This window comes from Elephas maximus, chromosome 11 (genome assembly GCF_024166365.1).
Source record: "Elephas maximus indicus isolate mEleMax1 chromosome 11, mEleMax1 primary haplotype, whole genome shotgun sequence".
NCBI classification, from domain to species: Eukaryota; Metazoa; Chordata; class Mammalia; order Proboscidea; family Elephantidae; genus Elephas; species Elephas maximus.
Window position 1 is genome coordinate 104,429,164 of NC_064829.1, and position 24,632 is coordinate 104,453,795.

The 24,632-nt window shown below is 52.4% G+C and overlaps 1 protein-coding gene across 6 annotated transcripts in view; it reads right to left on the reverse strand.

Annotated features, from left to right (window-relative positions):
- MARK4 (microtubule affinity regulating kinase 4) overlaps nucleotides 1-22,075 on the reverse strand; it is a 45,470-nt gene extending 23,395 nt beyond the window's left edge. For 3 of the 6 annotated variants that reach the window (XM_049900041.1, XM_049900045.1, XM_049900043.1), the window contains exons 1-10: nucleotides 21,759-22,075; nucleotides 16,685-16,885; nucleotides 14,013-14,066; nucleotides 13,636-13,684; nucleotides 12,478-12,543; nucleotides 12,330-12,400; nucleotides 10,782-10,838; nucleotides 6,118-6,354; nucleotides 2,512-2,631; nucleotides 1,277-1,376 (exon numbers count right to left, since the gene is read on the reverse strand). In XM_049900041.1, coding sequence (XP_049755998.1) covers nucleotides 1,277-1,376; nucleotides 2,512-2,631; nucleotides 6,118-6,354; nucleotides 10,782-10,838; nucleotides 12,330-12,400; nucleotides 12,478-12,543; nucleotides 13,636-13,684; nucleotides 14,013-14,066; nucleotides 16,685-16,885; nucleotides 21,759-21,809 — 1,006 coding nt within the window. In that variant the 5' untranslated portion in view covers nucleotides 21,810-22,075. The remainder of the gene's footprint in view (nucleotides 1-1,276; nucleotides 1,377-2,511; nucleotides 2,632-6,117; nucleotides 6,355-10,781; nucleotides 10,839-12,329; nucleotides 12,401-12,477; nucleotides 12,544-13,635; nucleotides 13,685-14,012; nucleotides 14,067-16,684; nucleotides 16,886-21,758) is intronic. The other 3 variants (XM_049900040.1, XM_049900044.1, XM_049900042.1) reach the window with 2 other exon arrangements.
- Between the last annotated feature and the right edge of the window lie 2,557 nt (nucleotides 22,076-24,632).

A 24,632-nucleotide genomic window follows, 5' to 3' on the forward strand; every position in this document is an offset into this window, starting at 1 on the left:
ATCAGGTAGGCATAGACCATGGCAGGGCATTCTCCAAATAGGCAGATCTCCAATGACTTGTACTCAACTTCTAGAAGTGCTCTGTGATTTTTTTTCTGACTTTTTTCTTTTAAATAACACATTATTGTGTTTTCAGTGAAGGTTTACATAGCAGTTTAAGCTCCCATTCAACAATTTCTACACAAATTGTTCAGTGACATTGGTTACACTCTTCACAATACGTGAACATTCTCAATATTTCTCTCCTGATTCTTTTTCTTTCTTGTGTTAAATATTAAAAGCGAACACGTATCCAGCACTTACTACACACCAGGAACTAATATAAGTGTTTTATGTACATGAATGCTTTTAATATCCCTAACACCTCTCTGAACAGGAGCCCTGGTAGCACAGTGGTTAAAGTGCTCGGCTGCTAACCAAGAGATCGGCGTTTGGAATCCACCAGCCGGCCCATGGGAGAAAGACGTGGCAGGCTGCTTCTCTGAAGATTTACAGCCTTGGAAACCCTAGGGGGGCAGTTCTCCTCCGCCCTATAGGGTCGCTGTGAGTCGGAATCGACTCGATGGCAACGGGTTTGGTTAGTGTTTTTTTAAACAACTCTCTGAGGTAGGGTCTATGGTTATGAACATTTTAAAACCCGTTGCCATCGAGTCGATTCCGAATCATGGAGAGCGCACGTTTGCAGAGTACAACTGGGTGCCACACAGTCGCTGATTTTTCATAAGTAGATCAGGGCTTTCTTCCTAGAGGCCTTTGGGTGGACTTGAACCCCATCTTTCAGCTAAGTGTGTTAGCCGTTGGTATTACTCGGGGATTCCAGGGCCATTTTGTTATCGTTACTGGGTGCTGCCGAGTCAGTTCTGACTAATGGCAACCCCCTGTGTTACAGAGCAGAGCCGCCCCATAGAGTTTCCTAGGCTGTAATCTTTATGGAAGCAGATCACCATGTCTTTCTCCCATGGAGCTGCTGGGTGGGTTCAAACCACCAACCTTTCAGTTAGTAGCCAAACACTTAACCACTGCACCACCAGGGCTCCTTCCGTGACCATTCTGTGGATGAGGAAATAAAAGCAGAGAGAGGGAAGGCCACTTGCACAGGGTCACACAGCTAGAAAGTGGCAGCACTGGGATCTGAGCCCAGGCTCTTCCCCACTGTCGCTAATTGCCTTGCAAACTACTCTGATGTTATCTAACAGGGTTGGTGCTGGGAGGCTGTCTCCTGCCTCCGTTGCCCAGAGGCCTGAGGACATGGGGCCCCCACCCGCCTGCCCCTCACCTATTCGCTTCGTGTCCCCGAAGTCCTCCTCGGGCTCTGTGTATGGCTTCAACTCCTCACCCTCATATCCGATGTTGATCCATTTGTCTTTCATGATTTGCTGCGGGAACAGTAGCAGGGAAGGGGGAAGACGAGTGTCATGGGCTGAATTATGTCCCCCCAAAAATATGTGTATCAATTTGGATGGGCCGTGATTCCTGGTATCGTGAATTTCCTAAACCAAAAAAAAAAAAAAAAACCAAACCCAGTGCCATTGAGTCGATTCCGACTCATAGTGACCCTATAGCGACCCTATAGGACAGAGTAAAACTGCCCCATAGAGTTCCCAAGGAGCGCCTGGTAGATTTGAACTGCCGACCCTTTGGTTAGCAGCCTGAGCACTTAACCACACCACCAGGGTTTCCTATGACTTTCCTACGTGTTGTAAATCCTGCCTCTATGATGTTAATGAGGGAGGATGGGTGGCAGTTGTGTTAGTTAGGCAGGATTCAATCTACAAGATTGGATTGTGTCTTGAGGCAATCTCTTGATATATAAAAGAAAGAAGCGAGCAGAGAGACAGGGGGACTTCACACCACCAAGACAGTAGTGTGGGGGAGCAGAAAGCGTCCTTTGGACCTGGAGTCCCTGTGCAGAGAAGCTCCTAGTCTGGGGGAAGATTGATGAAAAGGCTGACAGAGACAGAAGGCCTTCCCCTGGAGCTGACACCCTGAATTTGGACTTTTAGCCTACTTTACTGTGAGAAAATAAACTGCTCTTTGTTAAAGCCATCCACTTGTGGTATTTCTGTTACAGCAGCACTAGATGACTAAGACAACAGGTGTCAGAAGGAACTGGGGAAAATATAGCTCCCCACTTCCTAGGCAGGGCCTGCCCCACACCTCCAAGACCTAACACCCCAGATTTGAGGGTGCCTGAGTGTACTGCTTCCTCACACCCCCCTCCCTGCAAGCCTCCTGATGCCACCCCCTCTCCTCCGCATCATCTGGGCCCCTGGCACCCTGTAATCATCCTAGGAGCTCATTAGCTAATTACTGGAGAGGTGGGACGTGGGGGAGGCTGCTGGGGGTGGCGTCAGGACAGGCCTGGAGCCTCTCCTGGGCTGCCCATCCACCCCACCCGCCTGCAGCAGATCTCAGACAGGTGGGTGTGGAAGGGAAAGGGAAGGGCGAGAAGGATGGTGGGGGCAGACAAGGTTTGGAGGGTCAGGCAACAGGAGGGGGGCTGGGGCTCACCTCGAGAGTACAGCGTTTCGCTGGGTTCAGCACCAAAAATCTCCGCAGGATGCTCTCACAGTCAGTGGACATGTAGAATGGGACCCGGTACTTCCCTCTGAGGACACGCTCCCGCAGCTCCTGGTGGAAGGGTGTCACTGGGCAAGGGTCCGGCCCACCTCCCCAGCCTCCTGCCCAACTCCCCACCCATTACACACACACACACACACAAACTACACACACACACTACACACACCACATACACATGACACATACACACGCAACTTTGCCCAACTCCTGACATATCAACAGCCCTGATCAGGTGGGCAAAACCCCATCCCCTTTATCTGACCTCAGGTTCCCATATGTAAAATGGGAACATTGTATTAGCTGCAGTTTTCAAAAAGAATTTTTGTAAGTTACTTAACTTCTCATTCAAATGAAACCTTACAGAGAAAGTGAATTCTAGAAGCCTGATAAAAGCAGAAGTGGGCAAGTGAGCTGGCCTCTGGGGCCTCGGTCTCCTTATCTGTAAGCAGGGGTCACGGTACCCCCCCCATAAGGTTGCTGCTAGGGTATAAATGAGTTCATAGATGTTGTCGTTAGCTGCCACGCACAAGAGAATCAGACCATTGTGAAGCATAGGAAGTTGATCACCAGGCTTTTCTTACTAGTCCTTAGTCTGAGAGTTCTGCTGAAACTTGTTCAGCATCACAGCAGCACGCAAGCCTCCACTGACAGACGGGTGGCGCGGCTGCGCATGAGGTGCGCTGGCCGGGAATGGAACCCAGGTCTCCTGCATACATGCAAAACACTCAGCACAGGCTTGGTTTGGAGCAAGAGCTATTTAAATCTTAGCTAGAGGTAAAGGGAGGAGGGAGAGGGATCCCGCCCACGCCTGTTTGTCCTCCCACTCTCTCTTCCCTTCCACTCCTCTCTCCCTCCTCTTCTCCTGACCCTCTGGGAAGCCATGGCTGTGTTTCCAAAGACCTACAACTCCCTGGCGGTCTCAAAGGCCAGCACTGATATATGTGCCCTTATTTTTTTTTAAGGATTTTTCATGAGGGGCCCTACCAAAGCTATGAAAAAATAAAAATAAATTCCAGGTACCATGGCATGGCAGATGGGGGGCGGGCGGAAGGGGGCTTCCATTCTGCTGAAAAAACTGAGGGTGACAGAAAATGGAGGGGTGGGTGCATGAGGGTCTTCTGGGGTGGAGCCCTCTGCCAGGACCTGGGCTGGGAGCTGCCTTCTGGGACATCCTCCTCAAAGGGCTGGAAGATGTGTGCCTGGGAGATTCCTGGGTTGTAGACCATTAGAGCCCAAGGCTCGTGAATATTTAACAATAGGTATCACTTTCAGAGCACCTGCCTGAGCCAAGCCTAGTGTGTTCTAAGCACTTTACGTATCTTACACCCATTTTTCCGACAATGGTAGGAAGCAGGGTTATTATACCCATTTCCAGATGGGAAAACCAAGACCTAGAGAGATTAAGCTACTTGCCCAAAGTTGCTCAGCCAGAAAGTGGCGGAGCCTGGGTTTAAACCCAGGGAGTCTGGCTCCAGAGCTTGGGCTGTGTAACTGTGTCACTGTATCTGTCACAGGACAGTGAAGTGGCAACCAGGCCAATGCCACCACCATCACAGTGTGACACTCTGGCCATATGCCAGGCCCTGATGAAGGGCTTTACATATCCACCCTGGCCGTAAGAGGTCACTCTTACTGTCCCCATCTTACAGGTGAAGTTCAGAAAGGGACTTGTCAGAGATCACTCAGCAAGAACATGACAGAGCCGAGATCTGCCCCAGGCTGCGTGCCTCCTTCACCCCAGCAAGGCCTGGGGTGGCTAGTGGGGAAATCAGGATGGCAGGTGACAAGGCCTGGGGTGGGGAGACGCTGGCCTAACCTTTTCGAAGGTCTCCTGGCTTCACCTCTGGGGCTCAGAAGGATTATTCCATAAAAGAAGCCCCCCAGGTTCCAGGTGCTTTCCGAGGGCCAGGTGCTGTGCTAAGCGAGTACTCTGCATCTTTGAGCTCAGTGGGTCCTCGAATCGCTCCTACGAGGTTGGGGCCACTTAACAGAGGGGCAGACTGAGGGTCACAGGGGTCCAGGTCACCATGAAGAAGACTCCTTTCTCCTCATCACTCAGGTTGCTACTCTGATGTGTTCTCCTCAGCCAGAACTTCTCTGGCCACTGATTTAAAGTCACTATGCTCTCCCCAGGGGCTGCAACAAGCAGGCAGGATGTTCCTGCTGCAGAATTCCCACCTGAAACACCCCATCTTCATCAAATCATGAGGAAACATCAGAGAGCCCAAACTGAGGGACGTTCTGCAACATGTTGCTGTTAGCTGCTGTCGGGTCGATTGTGACTCGCAGCGACCCCATGTGTGTTGAGTAGAACTGTGCTCTGTAGGGTTTTCAATGGCTGATTTTTCAGAAGCAGATTGCCAGGTCTTTCTTCCAAGGTGCCTCTGGGTGGATTCAAACTGCGGATCTTTTGGTTAGCAGCTGAGTGCATTAATCATTTGCATCACCCAGGCAGAGGGTCAGTGAAAAAGTAGAAGACCCTCAACAAGATGGACTGACACAGTGGCTGCAACAATGGGCTCAAACATAACAAAAATTGTGAGGATGGTGCAGGACCGGGAGGTGTTTCTTTTTTTTGTACATGGGTCACTGTCATGGACTGAATTGTGTCCCCCAAATATATGTGTCAACTTGGTTAGGCCATGATTCCCAGTACTCTGTGGCTGTCCTCCATTTTGACTGTGATTTTATGTTAAAGAGGATTACGGCAGGATTGTAACACCGTTGCCGAGGTCACATCCCTGATCCAATGTAAAGGAAGTTTCCCTGGGGTGTGGCCTGCACCATCTTTTATCTCTCAAGAGATAAAAAGGAAAGGGAAGGGAAGAAAGAGGGGGGAACTTCTACCACCAAGAAAGCAGTGCTCGGAACAGAGTGCGTCCTTTGGACCCAGGGTCCCGGCACAGAGAAGCTCCTAGTTGGGGGAAGGCTGATAAGGCTGACAGAGAAAGCTTTCTCCTAGAGCCGACGCTGTGAATTGGGACTTCTAGCCTACTAGACTGTGAGAAAATAAATTTCTCTTTGTTAAAGCCATCTACTTGGGGTATTTCTGTTACAGCAGCACTAGATGACTAAAACAGTTGCGATGAGTCAGAACCGACTCGAGCGCACCTAACAACAATAGGCACTCTTTGACTTGGCATCGTGTTTTCAACGTTCGTTCCTGTTATAACACGTAGGAGGGCAAGGATTTTGTCTGTCTATTCACTCACTGCCATATCTGCAAAGCCTATTTCAGACCTTGGCACACAGTAGTTGGGCAATTCACATTTACTGAGTGAGCCAGGATTTGAACTAAGCCTGCCAGCTGCAAAGCCCACGCCCTCTACCATGGCACACAATAGTCCACTTGGTCCACCCTCCTTGGCAGTGGGGACCTGGGTCCTGACCCCCCATCTTGCCTTGTGACCTCAGGTTAGCATATCCCTCTGGGTCCCTTCAAGGAAATGTGGGGAGTTGGGGGTGGGATGTGATTGCAGGGGCCAGAGATACTCTCTCCCAGGGAGTAAGACCCCTATGCCCAGCCCTGCCTGGCACCTTGAGGTTGTGCCCATCAAAGGGCAGGGAGCCGCTGACGAGGGTGTACAGGATGACACCGAGGCTCCAGATGTCCACCTCTGGCCCGTCGTACTTCTTCCCCTGGAACAGCTCCGGGGCGGCGTACGGGGGGCTCCCGCAGAATGTGTCCAGCTTGGAGCCCAGCGTGAACTCGTTGCTGAAGCCAAAGTCAGCGATCTTGATGTTGGCCTCGGCATCCAGCAAGAGGTTCTCGGCCTGGGAGGGAAGAAGAGAGAGCAGAGGGTAGGACTCGTGGCTTAAGCCTCTTTTGGTCATGTGTGGTGGACAGGGGCAGGACTCTGGAGCCAGCACACCTGGATGGACTCCGGGTCCTGGCTCTTACTCTCTGTGACCCTGGCGGGTTTCCCCCTTCCATGCCTCAGTTTCCTCACCCATACCAGTTGCCATCAAGTCCGTTCTGACTCATGGAGACCCCACAGGTGTCAGGGTAGATCTGTGTTGTGTAGGATTTTCAGTGGCTGATTTTTCAAGGCATCTGTGGGTGGATTCAAACCTCTAACCTTTCAGTTAGCAGCCGAGTGTGTTCACTGTTGGCACCATCCAGAGATTCTTCCTCCTCATCCATAAACCCACTGCCGTTGAGTCGATTCTGACTCATAGCGACCCTAGAGGACAGAGTAGAACTGCCCCATATGGTTTCCAAGGTTGTAAATCTTTACGGAAGCAGACTGCCACATCTTTCTCCAGCAGAACGGCTGGCGGATTCAAACTGCCAAGCTTTAGATTAGCAGCCAAGAGCTTAATCATTGTGCAACCAGGGCTCCTTTGCCTCATCCATAGAGTAAAGATAATCCTAAGTCTTTACCTCATAGGGTTATCTGGGGATTAACTGAGATAACCCATACAAAATGCCCAGAACAATATCCTGTACTCAGGAACCGCTATGACGGCAATTATCCCATGCGCTCTGCAGAGCTGGGGGTCCTCAGGCAATCTCTGGCTCCTCTCTGAGCCTCAGTTTACCCGCAGAAGAAAAAAAAAAAAGAGGACTGATTGCTCAAGACCCATAATAAAGAAAAACAAATTGTTTTGTTCCATTACACATAAGGTCGCCATGAATCGGAGCCAAATGGACTGCAACTAACTACTGCGCCAGGCTCTGTGGTGTATCGTTTATGGAGGTGGCTGCATTAATGTGGGGCTGAGTACGGTTTCTGGAAGAATCCCTGTTTCAAATCCCAGCTCCATCATTCATTTGCTGTGTGACTTTGGGCGGGTTACCAGACCTCTCTGTGCTTCTGCTTCCTTATGTATAAACTGAGGATAATCACAGCACCTATTTAATAGGCAGTCATGGGATCAAGTGTAAAGTACTTAAAATAGCACTGGAATGTATTCGGCGCTCAATACACGCTTCACGTTGTTATAAGGTTTTGCTATTTAATGCCCTCGTCTGTTTTTGTGGCATGTTTTTGTAAATCGCCATTTTCACAGACGAGGAAACTGAGGCTCAGAGAGGTCACCTGGGGCCCCACACCAAGAGGGTGCCGGAGCTGGGATCCACACTGGGCCTGCCATTTACAAGGAAAGCAGCTTCTAGCATCCCTCCTTTTCACCCTTTGACTATAAAGTGATGCATGACTCTATCCTTCAAAATGTTGCCCACGTCTGGCCCATCCTATCCCATGCCCCCACCCCTGCCCCGAGTCCTAAGCATCTCTGGCCTCCTTATGGGTCTCCCCGTCTCAAGGCTTATTTCTGTATCACCCTCAGTCCTGCCCCAAAAAGAGGACAAAACCCACAAAGACACACACTGCAGTGAGATCTTTCTCAAACTGGAATCTAATGGCACCTCTGCTTGCTCAGGAGTTAAATTTTCCCTCTTAGCATTCAAGACACCATAGTGCAGCCCCAGCCTCAGGTTTGGGTGGACTGGTCCCCTTGGTTGGGTCCCCCTGAGACACCAACCCAGCCCCTAAAATTCCTTTTAGCCACTTCCAGACCTTCCACCAGGAGGCGCCCCACCTCCAGATTAACCTTCGCAATGGTCTGCACACCTGCAGGGCAAAGTCAGAGGGTGGTGCGCAGACGGTCAGTCTGTACCAGTGCGTGGGAGGTAAGCAGAGAAAGAGAGGGAACATTTAGAAACTTCTAGAACAATCTGACATGACATTTTATGCCTTTCAAATAAGTTTTTAAAAAACTGGACCTTGTATTCCCCCCGCCCCCTGCCTTCGGGAACTTCGGATTTATAACTATTACTTTCGGCTTTTTGTGTGTGCCTGTGTTTTAGGTGAAAATTTACAGTGCAAATTAGTTTCTCATTCAAAAATTTATAAACAAATTGTTTTGTGACATGGGTTGCAATCCCTGCAATGTGTCAGTACTCTCCCCCTTTCCCTTTCCACCCCAGGTTCCCTGTGTCCATTTGTCCATGTTTCCTGCCTTCTCATCTTTGCTTTTGGGCAGGTGTTGCCTATTAGGTGGAGCTTGTCTTTTCTATGTCTTTTTTTTTCACTTCATTTTTCCTGCAATTGATTTTTTTAATGTCTTTTTTTTTTTAAATCATCGTAAATATATACATAACACAAATTTGCCAGTTCAACGTTTTTCACGTATACGATTGAGTGGCATCAACTACGTGAAGCATGTTGTATGGCCACCACCAATATCTGTTGCCAGATTTTCCATCACTATAAACAGGAACTCAATGCTTCCTAAACAATGACTTCCCCTCCCGCAATTCATTTTTATTGTATTTTACAAAAGTACCTGTCCACAATGAGCTGGAAAATACAAACAATAAAACAAGCCTGATTCTTCACTACCAACAGTGTGAGAAGCACATCCTTCAAGCCCTCAGCGAAGGAGCTGGTACACAGTAGGTGCTCAAGAAATGACAATCCAATTTGAATTGAACCAACTGTTTTTCTCTCTCTGGTCTAAGAGAAGTCCTGAGCGCTGCTGTCCTCCTGAATGGGAGGTGTGGAGGGGACCCCAGAGACACGAGATACCCCAATAGGTGGCTGGGCCTTAGCCAGCATTAGCCAGGGTGGTTCTTCCTTCTTATGGACTGACTTGTGTTCCCTAAAAATAGGTGCTGTAAATCCTCACCCTTATATCTGTCGAAGATCAAAGACCACGGCATTTAGTATAGACTGCACCTCAACATAAAGAAAACAAAAATCTTGACAACTGGACCAATAAGCAACATCATGATAAATGGAGAGAAAATACTGAAGTTGTCAAAGATTTCATTTTACTTGCATCCACAACCAACACCCATGGAAGCAGCTGCCAAGAAATCAACCGATGTATTGTTCTCGGCAAATCTGCTGCAAATGACCTCTTTACAGTGTTGAAAATCAAAGATGTCACTTTGAGGACTAAGGTGCGCCTGACTCAAGCCATGATATTTTCAGTCGCCTCATATGCATGTGAAAGCTGGACAATGAACAAGGAAGGCCAAAGAAAAATTGCTGCCTTTAAATTATGGTGTTGGCGAAGAATATTGAATAATATACCACGGATTGCCAGAAGAACAAACAAATCTGTCTTGGAAGAAGTACAGCCAGAATGTTCCTTAGAAGGGAGGATGACAAGACTTTGTCTCTCGTACTTTAGACATGTTATCAGGAGAGACCAGTCCTTGGAGAAGGACATCATGCTTGGTAAAGTAGAGAGTCATCGAAAAAGAGGAAGACCATTAAGGAGATAGAATGACACAGGGGCTGCAACAATGGGCTCAAACATAACAACGATTATGAGGATGGCGCAGGACCTGGCAGTGTTTCGTTCTGTTGCACGCAGGGTTGCTATGAGTCTGAATTGACACGAGGGCACCTAAAAACAATGCACCTATAGATGTAATGTCATTTGGGAATAGGATTTTTTTTGTTATGTTAATGACGCCATATCAGTGGACAGTGTGTCTTAAACTAATACACACGTTATATTAGCTTAAGCTTCTGATACATCAAAAGAGCAGATCAGGCACAGAAAAGCATGCAGAAATGGGGGAGGATAGATGCCACACCACATGAAGGTCACCAAGGAACCCAGGAACAGAAGCTAAAAAGAGACAAGGACCTTCCCCAGAGCTGACAGAGAAAGAAAGCCTCCCCTAGAACTGGTGCCCTGAATTCAGACCTCTGGCCTCCTGTGAGAAAATAAATTTCTGTTCGTTAAAGCTACCCCTTGTGGTATTTCTGCTATAGCATACTAGGAAACTAAGACACCTCTCCAAAGGTCCTTCTGAAGTTCCTGTAATTCTGAGACTTTGAAAGCAACAGGATCCTGGGGCTCTAAAATCTAACTGTTCAAGGATTCCGGAATGTTCTAAAGCCTGCGGAGATGCCAAGGCCCCAAAAGCTCTGAGAGCAAGGGACTCTTTATCACATCCAGTGTCCTTTGCTGATACCCACGTAACAGTCCAGGCTGTTCTAAGATACTTTGTGTCTGTCGCATTTGCTCACGCCTCCTGTCCCCACGCCCCCATCTACTGGCTTCGGTTTAGCCACAAAAGCTTGAGAAAGTCGGAGCACTCCGGGTGCAGAGGGAGGAGCATGAGGAGAAAATGGCGGAGGGGGGTTGCAGGAAGGTATAGGGGAAGACAGAAGGAGATGGCAGGGAGGCTGAGGGCAGGTTAGGGGTCTGTGGGCTGAGCTGTGGGGGAAGCTTACCTTTAGGTCCCTGTGTACAATGTTTTTCTGGTGACAATAGTGCACAGCCGATACAATCTGGGGGCGACGGAAGGGGGAAGACCAGTTATTTGTGGCCCCCAAACCCTTCAGCCTCCCTCAATAACCCCAGGGATCCACTCACAACAGAACCCCTAAAGCCCAGGCCTCCCCTCCCTCAGGCATAGGCTGAGACTCTGGACGACCTCAGCCCTACCACCGACGCAGTCACAGCAGAGGTGCTTCGTGGACCTCACACACAAACCTCCACCACACCCCAGCCATCCTCACGCCCAGAGATCAGAGCTCCACCACACCCGTGGCCTCAGAACCTAGACAGCAGGACTGGCTCTCTTCAGGCCTCTCCCATCTGGACACCCTCATGAGAACATCACACACCTGCAGACTCAGCTATGCAGCCCCAACACACCAGGGCTTCAGCTCCTCATGCCAAGGACAGCGTGTCAGGGCAGACAGACAGTCCCAGGTGGACACCCTCACACCCACACTTGACACTCTCACACTCAGACCTCTTTATGGGTGCAAACACACACCTGGGCACCCTCACGCCTGCAAGTCCCCTTACCGCACACCTGGGCACCCTCACGCCTGCATGTCCCCTTACCACACACCTGGGCACCCTCACACCTGCCTATCCTCTCACCACACACCTGGGCATCTTCAGGCCTTCATACCCACCAACCTACAAACCCAAACCTGGGCACCCTCCCACACATCTGGGTACTCTTATGTCCCCTTACCCACACACCTGGGCACCGAGTCCCTCTTGTCCGTACACCCGCACACCCTCACACCCACTAACCTATATACCCACACCTGGGCCCCCTCCCACTCTCTTACACACCTGGATGCCCACGTCTTTTTACTTACCTACCTGTACACCCACCCACCTGCCTGCCCTCTTACCTACATACCTGGGTGTGTTCATGTCCTCTCACCCACACACCTGTGCACCCTCACCCTCCCACCCCTTCTTGCCCACACACCTGTGCATACTCACACTCTCTTGCCCACCAACCTACCGACCCATACCTGGGCCCCCCTCATGCTCTTATCCACCTGAGCACTCACACACCAGTGTGCTCTCTTACACACAAACTTACGTATGCACACCTAGGCCCCCTCCCGCCCATACGCTCAGCTACGACACACCCTTTTACCCACACACCTAGGTACCTGGGCACCCACATACCCTACCTCACACAAATTTTCTAATCCCCACCCCTACACATCAATACACCTTGGCACCTGTTAACTTGCATGCTCCCTTATCCACACGCTTCCACGCCTGGGCACGCCCTCACACCCACACACCTGACACCTGAGCACCTGCATGCCTGAACAACCTCCCACCCACCCAGCTGGGCACCTGCACACCTCTGCACACACATCTGGAGAGCCTCACACCTGGGCACCTGCATGTGCACAGATGCCTAACCCTGCACCCTCACCACCCCCAGACCCACACCCAGTTCTCAGACCCTCACCCCCAGGCAACGAGGCCTCTCCAGTCCTGCCCTTGACCCTGACCTGTCGGAACTTGGCTCGAGCTTCCTTCTCCTTCATGCGGCCGTGCGACACGAGGTAGTCAAACACTTCTCCTGCAGGGCAGAGGCCAAGCGGGTCAGGGCAGGGTAGGGGCGCAGGGGGCGCTGGGAGGGGAGGGGCAGGGCCTCACCGGCACTTGCATATTCCATCACCAGGTACAGCGTCTTCTCGGTCTCAATCACCTCGAAGAGCTTCACTGCAACCAATGAGCAGGGGGTCAGATGGAAAGAGATTCCCGCTCTCTACCTGCCCGATGACTACGCACCTCCCCTCCTCAAGAACCCTCGATGGCTCCCAGCTGGTGGCAAGATTTTCCAAACTCCTCGGCCCCACCTTTTCCACCTTCTCTCTCACTAGAACGTCAGCTTGATGAGGCCAGGGATTTGAGTCTGTTTTGTTCAGCTATGTCCCCAGTTCCTGGCTCCTAGTAGCCACTAAATAAATATTTACTGAGTAAATGAATGAACTGATGAAGAAATGCTGCAGCCACGTCCAAAAGCCAAAAAAAACCCACTGCCAGAAAGTCGGTTCTGATTCATAGAGACCCTAGAGGGCAGAACAGAAGTGCCCAGAGGGTTTCCAAGGCTGTAATCTTTACGGAAGCAGACTGTCACATCTTTCTCCCATGGGATCGCTGGTGGGTTCGAACTGCCAACCTTATGGTTAGCAGCCAAGTGCTTAACCACTGCACCACCAGGGCTCCCTCTGGCCACATCCAGGCCAGGCTAAATCTGCCTTCTCTCAGCAAAGACCCTCTCTGCCCCCTCTGCCTAATGACGAGGGCAATAACCACGCTGCTGCTGAGCATAGAAGACCAGCTCCGATAGCCCATTGCTGCCGCTGCGGTTCCAACTCACAGCAACCCTACATACAACAGAACGGAACGCTGCCAGGTCCTGCGCCATCCTCACAGTTGTTGCTATGTCTGAGCCCACTGTTGCAGCCACTGTGTCAATCCATCTTGCTAAGGGTCTTCCTCTTTTTCGCTGACCCTCTATTTTGCCAAGGAGAATCTGATGGCTTAGCCCTGCCCTAAGTGTTTTGCATGAATGACCTTACCCAGTCCTCACAATGACCTTGAAGTAGGGCCTCTTATAAGGAACCAGAGGCTCAGAGAGTTTAAGTGACTTGCCCAAGGTCACACAACCAGTAAGCAAAGATGCCACTATGAGAAACCAGGTCTGTCTATTATAACTGCTGGCTCTCTCCCCCCACTCCCAACTCCCTCCTTTCTCCAAGTATCCCAACTGGTGGTCTGCCTTTGCACCCACTCCCTTCCCCTCCTCACCGATGTTGGGGTGGTTTAGGCCCTTCATAATGCGGACTTCTCGGAACAGCTGGACATGGGCGGAAAGGAAGACAAGAAGGATGGGTGAGGGTTGGCAGTTTGGGGACCTCTGTTCTCTTACCTATACACTTTGGCATCTTCAAGCCCTCACGGCCACCAACCTACATATCTACACCTGGGCCCCCTCCCACCCTCTTTACACACCTGATGTCCACATGTCTTTTTATTCACATACCTGTGCACCCTCCCACCTGCCTGCCCTCTTACCTACATACCTGGGCATGATCAGGAGGGCTGAAGGGGCTGGGTGCGTCCCCCAGCTGTTCCAGGGGCCCTCCCCCATCCCCTGCCCCTCAGCCCCTCTCCCTGGGCCTCACCTTCTGTAGGCTGCTGGGGTTTAGCTGGGTTTTATCGATGATCTTGATGGCGACCTGGAGGTGGAGTAAGGGAAAGAGAGAGAGGGAGGGTCAACCTGATAGGCCCTCAGGTTGAGGAAAGGTCCCCTAGCTCAGATCACCCTGGGACAACCTTCCCTTGTCCCCTCTCTCTCACAGACAGCCCTCCATCCAGATTATTCCTAGAGGACGGACTTTGGTGGGGGTGGGAAAAGGAGACCTGGCTGCAGAGCCTTTGCACGTGCTGTTCCCTCTGTCTCCAGTCCTACCCTTACTTCTGTAGGGAAATATCCCCATTCCACAGTGGGGACTGGGTAAAGTTGCTCCAGGGGCCTGTGAGTGTATGTGAAGGTGACAAGACCCCTTTGCGAGGGCATCTCAGATAATCCATCCAGCACGTACTTGTTTTAAATGCATGGACAGTGGAGTCACAAATAACAGCCGTAGGTAGCACTTACATGTGCCGGAGCCCTGGTGGCACAGTGGTTAAGACCTTAACTGCTAGCCAAAAGGTCGGCAGTTTGAAGCCACCAGCTGCTCTCTGGAAACCCTATGGGGCCGTTCTACTCTGTCCTACAGGGTCGCTATGAGTTGGAATCGACTTGACGGCAATGGGTTTCTACTATGTGCCAGGCCCTGGTCTGTGTGCTTCACTGATGAGAACTCATTTAACCCTCACAATAACCTTACGAGATGAGTGCCAGGCTCATCCCCATTTTACAGATGGGGAAACTGAAGCATAGAGCAGCTTACCACTTGGCCAAGGTTCCATGGCTAGCTAGCTGCGGGCCAGGATTTGAATTTACGCAGCTGATAGGCTCTATCTCTTAAACACTGAACACTTTTTTAAAAATATATTTTTGAAAGAGTGGTAAGGTAGTCCTCACAGGAGAAAATGTTTTACACTTATTTTGCAGTTTAATCAAGTTTTAATTTTTAATTGCACTGGGGGAGAACCATCATTTTTTCAGTAGATCAAAGATTCTAAAAGTCTTAATCCAGCCCTAAAAAATACCAGTTGCCACTGAGCTGACTCTGCCTCGCGGCAGCCCCACACATATCAGAGGAGAGCTGTACCCCACAGAGTTTGCAACGGCTAGTTTTTTGGAAGGAGATCACCAGACCGTTCTTCTGAGGCACCTCTGAGTAGACTCGAACCTCCAACCTTTCAGTTAGCAGCCAAGCATGTTAACTGTTTGCATCACCCAGGGATTCCCTACTCCAACCCTAGGTCTATAGTTTTCACAAAAGGTTGTGGGACCACCTCCCAAAAGACCCCATATCCACCGAATTAAAGAATCCTTCCCCTGGGAGGCCCAAAACCAAACCAAAACCCACTGCCATAGACTCAATTCCAACTCACAGTGACCCTAAAGGAAAGAGCAGAATTCCCCCCATAGGATTTCCAAGGCCGTAAATCTTTATGGAAACACATTTATTGCCTTATCTCTCTCCTGCAGAGCAGCTGGTGGGCTCAAAATGCCAACTTTTTGGTTGGCAGCCGAGCGCTTTAGCCACTGTGCCACCACGGCTCCTTCCCTTAAAAGCCAATCCTCTCAGAAACCCCTGGAATCATGTACAAAAGCCACATATGGGAAACAACGCATTCTTTGTGGGGGAGAAGGGTCCCTTAGCTTTCTGCATATTCTCACGAATGGGTTTTTAATTTTGTCAAACGCTTCTTATGCCAGTATCGAGGCGATCATATGGTTTCTCTCCTTTAATCTGTGAATGTGGTGAAGTGCATGAATAAATTGGCAAATGGGAAAGAATTTCACATTCCTGGTATAAACCCAGCTCTGTCACTGCACAGCTTTCTTCAATCGATTTGCCAGATTCTATTTGCTAAAATCTTGTTTAAGACTTTTATATCTAAGTTCGTAAGATTGGCCTATAATTTTGTTCCTTGACTAGTTTTGCTCTCCTGGTCAAATTAGCACATAAAGCAGTTGAGCACCGGAGTCTCTTTAGTATCCAGAAGAATTGGCATAAAATTTGCAAGTTTGGTAGAATCTGCCCATAAAACCATCGGGGCTGGGTGTCATTTGTGTGTTTGCTGTGGAGGGCATTGTGGGAACAGGGGAGAGTCCATCTAAAGCAGGAGAAATTGCTCCAGTCATTTTCTCTAAAGCTGAAGGGGGCTAGAGAGGAATCATGAAACCACCCACCATCTTTTTTTTCTTTAAGTGTGAGTTAGATGGGATACAAGGCCTGTACGGGGCCCTTTCTGCAATATTCTTTCCATCCTTCTCAGTACACGTGCCCATGCCAGAAGGGTCAGTAGGAGTAGTGGGGGTGTAACTCAAAACTCAAGGGCAATAAACCTGGTGTTTTTGTCAACATCACAGGAAGATTTGGTAGAATCAAGGTCCATCATCAAAACAGGGAGGTGACCCAGGTTCAGACCCAAAAGTTACGTGAATTCTTAGAAATACTACACATGGCTCTGCAGAGCTTTCTTGATAACTTCAGGGATGCCTACAATGAATTCTCTTCTCCTGCTAGGGTTGCTTTGGAAAAATCTGATGCTCTGATTTGTCCCAGAGAGACAAAGGACTTGCCTGAGGTCCCAAAGCAAACTGAGGGCTAGATTGGACCTCCAACTCGGGGATATTAGGATTGTCCCTGAGCTCCACCTGCAGCCCCACACTCACCTCCCGGCCGGTGAGGATGTGCCGAGCCAGCTTGACTTTGGCAAAGTTGCCCTTCCCAATGGTCCTCAGCAGGCGGTAGTTGCCTACATGGGGCTGCTCCTCGGGACAAGAGGCGATGGAGTTCCGGCACCGGGCACCCAGGGAGCGGCTGGACCAGGATGGCCCTTTGTCTGAGGAGCGGCCACTGCCCAAGGTGCCATGCTGGGTAGGGGAAGATGGAACGTGAGCTGGGGGGCAGCACTCACCCAACCCACCTGTGGCAACACCCACCAGCTGGGGCAGTCAACTCTAGCCCTGGACATCGGCCCCTTTGCGGCCATTTTCTAACCCAGGCCATGGAGGATCATGATGTCTGGGGGTCTCTGATCTCTCTCTACAAGATATCTTCAAGAACAAAAACATCTGGGCCTCTAATACTGCAGCACCCAGGGCCCCAGACTGGTGAACCCCTTTACCCCTCACTCAGCCAGTCTACTCCCAACTTCCTGTTCTAATTGCTGACATTCCCATCTAATCCACAATATCCTATTCTAAATGACGCAGCCCCTAACCCCAGTGTTGACCTCAATCTAGATCCAATGCTCCACCTCAACCACTGCTTGTTCTCACGCTCAACACCAACCACCACCTGTCCTCACATTCCACCCCAACCATCACCTGTCCCCACGCTCCATCCCAACCACCACCTGTCCCCACGCTCCATCCCAACCACCACCTGTCCCCACGCTCCATCCCAACCATCACCTGTCCCCACGCTCCATCCCAACCATCACCTGTCCCCATGCTCCATCCCAACCATCATCTGTTCCCACATTCCACATCGACCATCACCTGTCCCCAAGCTCCACCCCAACCATCACCTGTCCCCATGCTCCACCTCTACCATCACCTGCCCCATGCTCCACCTCACCCATCACTGCTCCTAACAGTCCACCCCAACCACCACCTGTCCCCACGCTTCACACTCCACCTCAACTATCCCCACCCCCAAAACTCCACCTCAGCCATGACCACTCCCAACACTGCTCCACCCCATCACTGCTCCCAACATTCTATTCTATTATTGTCCCCATTCTATTCCCCAAATTCTAATCCAAACCCAAATGTCAACATTTTATTCCCAATTTTACTGCCCCTAACATTTTACTGTATTCTAAATCCTATTCCAAACACTGTTTCCAACAGTCTTTTGCAAAGATTACTTTGTGCACTTCACTCCAGCTGTTGTCACCTTCCATCCGGGAAAAACACTGTTGCTTCCCTGCTCCACCCTCCACCAGCGACATGAAACACTGTTGCTTGAGCTGTGCCCTGACCCGTTGCCTCCCACACCACCGATCCTGTCTGTCCCTGACATCCTGTTCCTGCTGTCCTGTCCCTCCTGGGCCTCCCTCCCCTGCAGGTCACCTGCCTGCTCCAGACTGGCCTGTCCTGATTGTGAGCCCCAGGGACTGCACCTTTCTTTCAGCGCTGGGGCCCAGGGTAAGGGCGGCTGAGGGAGCTGGAGGCCCCAACCAGGACGGCGCTGTTCTGTCCAGACCCTCCACTGTCCCTGTGGCCTTCCCAGGGCTGGGGCGGGAGCAGGAGGACAAAGGGAACTGAGGGACAGAGGTGGCTGGGTGGCCAGTGAGCTGTGCCCAGGTCCGCCTCCCTGCTGGGCCACAACATTTAACTAACACAAACTATGTGCCACACATTGCAACCCTCCCAATAACCTGGGGTGGAGGTGCAGCTATCATCCCTGTTTTACAGGTGGGGAAACTGAGGCCCAGAGAGGTGAGGTCACCTTCCCAAGGTCACAAGGGTTGGGAGGCGCAGAGCCGGGCTCTGAATACAGACAGTCCACCCTGGGATTGATGTTCGTTGACGCCCCCCACGCTGCCTCAAGCCCCCACATCACCATCATCCTTATTAGGTAGCATTTGCCATAAGCCAAGTCCTGTGCTAATAAGCACCTCACCCACATTCAAATCCCACAGCACCCCAATGAGGGAGGTATCTGCAGCCCCACATTCCAGAGCAGAAGGCCAAGGCTTGGAAAGTAGAGGTAAGGTCACGGTTCATCCCAAGTGGCAGAGGCATGATGACCCTGTGGCTGAGGAGTAGCACCCCCCACTGCTTGAGCCCCAGCTCCACGCCCTCTGTCCACTGGACCCCCGCCCTGGCCTCCAGTGTGGGTCCAATTACTGCCCATGTCTTGCAGCAGGGACCCAAGGGCTCAGGCAGCTGAAGCATCTTGCCCAAGGTCACAGGGCATGTGGAGCAGAGCAGGGATTCAAACCCAAGCCTGTTGGCTCCAGAGCTCCCAGCTCTTCTCCACATCCTCCTGGTGGCTCACAGCCCCAGGCCTCCTCCCAAGGGAGGGTGAGGAGGGAAGTGGAGATCCTTGCCCTGATAAAGACTCCATCTCCACTGAGATAAGAGCTGGGAGAAGAATCCTCATCAGGTGGCACCAGGGGACCCGCCTGGGGGTGGTCTGGTACCCCATTGCAGGCAGCATGGCTGAGGGACCCCTGCAAGGGGCAGCTGGGGCAGTGGGTGATGAAGCCCCCGTGGGCCGGGGGTGGGAGCTAAAATTGGCCAGTACCACCAGCTGGCCCGGCTCCCTCCTGCCCGGCTGGCACCCCAACACCACCATGCCTATTGCTAGGGAACCTCTCCAGAGAGGGGGAAGCTGGGTGGTAGGGGTCTTGGAACCTGAGGTGGGGGAGCATGACCCCACGTGGCTGTCATCATGGTAACCAGGTGGAAGAGGAAGCGTCTGCAAAGAGGACCTCACATTCCGAAGACCGCCCCCCCCCAAGATGGACAAGCAAGTCTTGGTGACAAGATATGAGGGGAGGAGAAGGGGATTAGCTGTCCTGGAACTATGCACAAAAATGAACCACAAAAGGAGGAAGTCTTTATGAGGCCCATTTCACAGATGAGGCTCAGAGAGGTGTGATCACTTGCCTGAGGTCACACAGCTAGAAAGAGAAACCAGATCTGAACCTAAGTTAATGTGAATAAGTAAAGTAACAATGACAACAGCAGCTACCATAACACATTTACAGAATCTTGGCTCCTTAAGACATCCCTAACAGGGAAACGCTATCATCAACACCATTTCAGAGATAAAGAAACTGAGGCTCACAGCAAGGAGCCCTGGGCAAGGAAGCCACAACAGCCTGACTCATCTCCTGAGGTACAATAACTGTTCACATTTGCAGAGGCTTCCTATGCACCAGGCTTAACCCCCACTGTCATAGAGTCCAGGGATCATGCCCATTTTCCAGAGTAGGAAACTGAGGCTCAGAAAGGAGAAAGTCAGTTGCCTGAGAACACACAGCAAGCCACTGGCAAAGCCAGAATTTGAACCCAGGACTGTACTGACTGGGGCAGGAGGGTGGGCCTCTCATCAGACTCCAAATTGGAGATCTCTGAGGGAGGGTCCTGAGAGATGACAAAGAGAGGAAAAATAAATTTCTCTGGTGGGGTATCTGGGCTGAGGGTGGCTCTGAGTGGTAGGGGCTTGGCAGAAGGCCTGGGGGAAAAGGGACAAAGACCCTGGCTGGGGAGGGGTCTCTGATTGGTTGGCAGGAGGGTCTCTGGAAGGGTTGAGAGTGACCAAAAATACGGGGAATAGGGAGGGGGGACTCTCTGGGATTGTTCTGGGCTGTGGTGTAGGGATAGGAGGGCCTGGGCATTTGGGGAAGGCGATTTGGCAGGAAAAAGCAAAGCCACAGAGAGTGGAAGTCAGGGGTCGGGGATCCCTGGACCAGGGGTCTGGGTCTTGGGGAAACTCCTAGAAATCAGAGAAGGGGGCTTCTGGAGCAGAGAAGGACCTAGAGGGCTGGAGTCTTGGGGAAGGGGCTTCCAGCGAAAGGGGCAGTCCAGAGGAAGCAAGGCTAAGCTTGTGGCAGGTCAAGAGGCCTAGAAATTTGGGGAGAAGGCTTCCAAGAGAAGAGAGCTCAAAGCCAGGGCAGGTACAGCGGCTTCAAGTCCAGGAGTCTTCTGGAAGAGGGTCTGGGGCCAGGCCTTGCGGGCTGAGGAAGGCCTCTGAAGTTGAAGAGGGGGCTTCCCTGGCAGGCCAGGTCCCCAGCAAGGAAGGTAGGAGCCTTGAAACAGGACAAGGGCTGGGAGCCTGGAAATCTAGGGGAGGCAATGATGGCCTGTGAAGAAGGGGCTAGCAGGCCTTGGAGGGAGTTAAGAGGTTTGGGGTTTGGGCAAGGGGCTTGCCTGAAGCTGGAGAGTCATAAAGGGAGGCTGAGGCCTGGAGTCAGGTAAGCCAGGGCCTAGAAATCTGAGACTGGGATGGAGGGCCTGGGAAGTTGGAGGCCAAGGCTTCCTGGGAAAGGAAGAGGGCAGAGAGGGTCCGGGTGGGGTCTGGGGGGGAGCCGGGTTTCTGGGAATCCAAGGACAAGGCTGCTGGGAAGATGGGGACCAGGCCTGGGAGTGGAGAGACCTTGAAAAAGCAAAAAAAGGCCCTGGGCCCAGGAAAGGTGGGGAGGAAAGGTGGGGGACCAGCTTCCTGGGAGGGGCTGCCCAAATGGGGCCGGCAGGATCACGGGCGGGGGGTGGGGGGGCAAGTGCTGGGAACGGGAGGAGGGGGCTTCTGGGGCAGCAGAGCACAAGACCCAGACCAGGAAGGACAGAGCCGGAGGCAGGGCTGGGCCAGGCCTTCCTGGGAGCGAGCCAGGGCTGGGCCTTGGGGGTCAGGGGCCCTGCAAATCCGGGAGGGGCGAGCTGTCTGATGTGCCCAGCCTGGAGGAGAAGGGGCTTAAACACACCGGAGAAGGGAGGGGCTCCTAGCTGGCAGGGGAGGGGGCTTCCTGGAGGGAAGAGAGCCGAGCGGAAGCTGCCAGCAGAGGGACAGAGAGGGGGTCCCGGGAGAGGGGCGTCCCCAGGGGTCGGGCTGGGTTGGGGAGGTGGGGAGGGCTGAGAGGCCTGGCGGTGCAGGAGGGGGTCAGCAGTGGCGAGCGGGGCCGGGCCTGAACGATGAGGGTAGGGGCTCGCGGGGCGAAGGGCACGGCGGGGCGAGGGATTCGGCGGCTGGACCGGGCCGGGGATCCCCAAGGGGCCGGGCCCCACTCACCGTGTCCGAGTTCCGATCGTTGCCCGGAGCCAGCGCCGTCCGCGAAGACATCTTCTCCGGATCCCAGCGGGCAGGGGCGGCCGGGTGGGGGGGGCGGGGGTCCCGAGGTCCCCTCTCTTCCCCTCCCCCCCCGCCGGCCTGGGGGCGCGAGCTCAAAAGCTGGGCGCCGGGGACACTTGGGTCCGCGCCGCGGAAGAGGGGGCAAGGCGGGGGAGGGGAGGGGACGCTGAGGATCCTAGTGGCCCCGTGCAGTGGGAACCCCCGGCGCCATGGGGGCGGCGGGCAGGCGGGCGGGGGCCGGGGAGGGGGCGCGGAGCCGGCCCGGGCGGCGGCGGAGGGAGGCGGTGGAGGGGTCGGGGAGGAAGGGACGTCAGGGGGAGGGGCGGGCGGGGCGGGGCCGCCGGGACCCCGCCCCCCGGCGCCGGCCCTTAAAGGCGCAGGCCGGGGTCGGCCGGGGGCGGAGGCATGTCCGGGCGCGTTGATGGGGAGCATGTTGTCACAGGAGAGTGGAGACTCGCCGGAAAAGAGAGAAGGGGAGAAAAACGCGAGGCAGAGCGCCAGAAACTCAGAGACAGATACTGAGAGATGACAGAGAGACACAAAGAGAAAGAGACAGGAAGGCGCAAAGAGATGGAGAGAGAGAGACAGGTAGGGAGAGACGCACACAAAGAGATGAAAAGAGAGACAGAGAAGTACACAGAGACAAAAAGACGTAAAGACAGGGTGAGAAACATAGGGAGAGAGACACATAAAGAGACAGAAAGTGAGAAGTACAGAGAGACGCTGGGAGAACAGACACGCAGTCAGCGACAATCAGAGAGAAATAGATGACAGACAGAAGGAAAGACAGAGACGCACAGACGCAGAGACAAACGAAGGGAAATGGAGCTAAAGGGCGAGACACAGAGGCAGAGGGTCTCCAGAGGCGGCGACCAGGCAGACGTCGCTGCCCACGTTCTCACTCCCGCCCCACCTCCACCCCCCCAGCCGTGGGGTCCTGGACGTTCCTGCTGTCGCGGACAGAGGGCGAAGGGTGCCGGGGGGATGGTGTGCTGGGCGGGGCACTGCAGAGGCCCTGAGCAACCTCCGTAGCAGTGCTGCCGCCCACCTGCAGGGGGCCCCAGACCCAGAGGTTGGGGGCTGTAGCCGCCTCTCCTTTCCTCTGCACCCTAGGTGGGGTCTGAGGACCCTGTATGCCCAGCTGTGTGACTCAGGACAGGTGCTTGCCCTTTCCGGGCCTCCGTTTCCCTGTCTATAAAATGAGAGGAAGGACCTACTGGGCTGGAGCAGGTGCAAAGGCACTCGGTGGAGTGTTTAATTGTGGGGCATCGCCCTTCTCCGAATGGGAAACTGGCTTCTCCGAGGTCACACACTCCAAGGCCCTCCTTTGCCCTCTATCTCAGAATGGGGTGAGAGGCAGAATGGCAGTGCGTATCTCGGCCGGGGAACTACACAGCCCTGGGTCGCAGTCCAGGCCCTACCCCTGCGTGTCTGCCTCTTCCCTGCCACCTTTCTGAGCCTCAGTTTCCACTTCTTAAAAATGGGTGCGATGATAACAGCAGTGCCCTGGAGCCTGCTCGTGAGAGGCAACTGTTAAAGTCTCAGGAATTTTGGAAGCTGGTGGTTAAACACAGCCATTATTAAAAAATTAAATTGTGTAAACTCATGATGGAATAAATTACATTTAAATAAAGCCAATTCCACTGCCATCAGATCGATTCTGACTCATGGCGACTCCACGGAGTACAGTACTGCTCCATAGGGTTTTCTTGCCTGTAATCTTTACAGGGAACCCTGGTGGCGCAGGGGTTAAGAGCTGGGCTGCAAACCGAAAAGTCAGCAGTTCAAATGCACCAGCCACTGCTTAGAACCCTATGGGGCAGTTCTACTCTGGAGTGGAATTGACTTGGCAATGGACTTTTTTTTTTTTTCCTAATCTTTACAGAAGCAGCTTGCCAGGCCTTTCTTCCACTGATCACTGGGGAGAAACAGGCAGTCTTTAGGTTAGTCATCAAGTGCAAACCATTTGCACCACCCAGAGACCTATTTAAAATAAAGAAAATAAATACTCAGCACTTTTTGTTCTAGTTCTTTTACTATTATTTATGCTCTTGAGGTTATTTACATCTGTTGTATCTGCGTGGTGGTGGTGTTAGGTGCCATGGAGTCTATTTCGACCCATAGTGACCCCATGTAAGATTAGAACTGCCCCATAGAGTTTTCTCGGCTGTAATCTTTACAGGAGCAGATGGTTAGGTCTTTCTCAGTTGGAGCCTTTGGGTGGGTTCAAACCGCCAACTTTTCATGGACTTAACTGTCTTGCCACCCAAACCGAACCGAACCCAGTGCCGTTGAGTTGATTCCGACTCATAGGGACCCTATAGGACAGAGTAGAACTGCCCCATAGAGTTTCCAAGGAGCGCCTAGCGGATTCCAACTGCCGACCCTTTGGTTAGCAGCCGTAGCACTTAACCACTACACCACCAGGGTTTCCGTCTTGCCACCAGGGCTTCTTATCTGCACAGGGGAAATACTAAATAACATGGACAGACACATCTCCCAACAATGCTTTCGGCCACGTGGCCTTGGTAGCTTGAAATTAGCAAGATGGGAATATTTACACCATGGAAATTGGCAAATGCTACAAATCACACTCCTCCCCAAGCTGGTTGGTAAACATTTATCAGAACATCACTGGCTAATACTATCAGCTACTTAGACTCCTGAAGGCTACCCCCAGGGCCAGGTGCTTTACCCTTTCTACCACTTCAGGAGATAGCAGCCATCATTATCAACAGCATTTACAAAGAGGGAAACTGAGGCCCAAAGAAAGAAGAGGCAAGCCCCCAAGGTCTCACGACAGGTGAGTGGCAG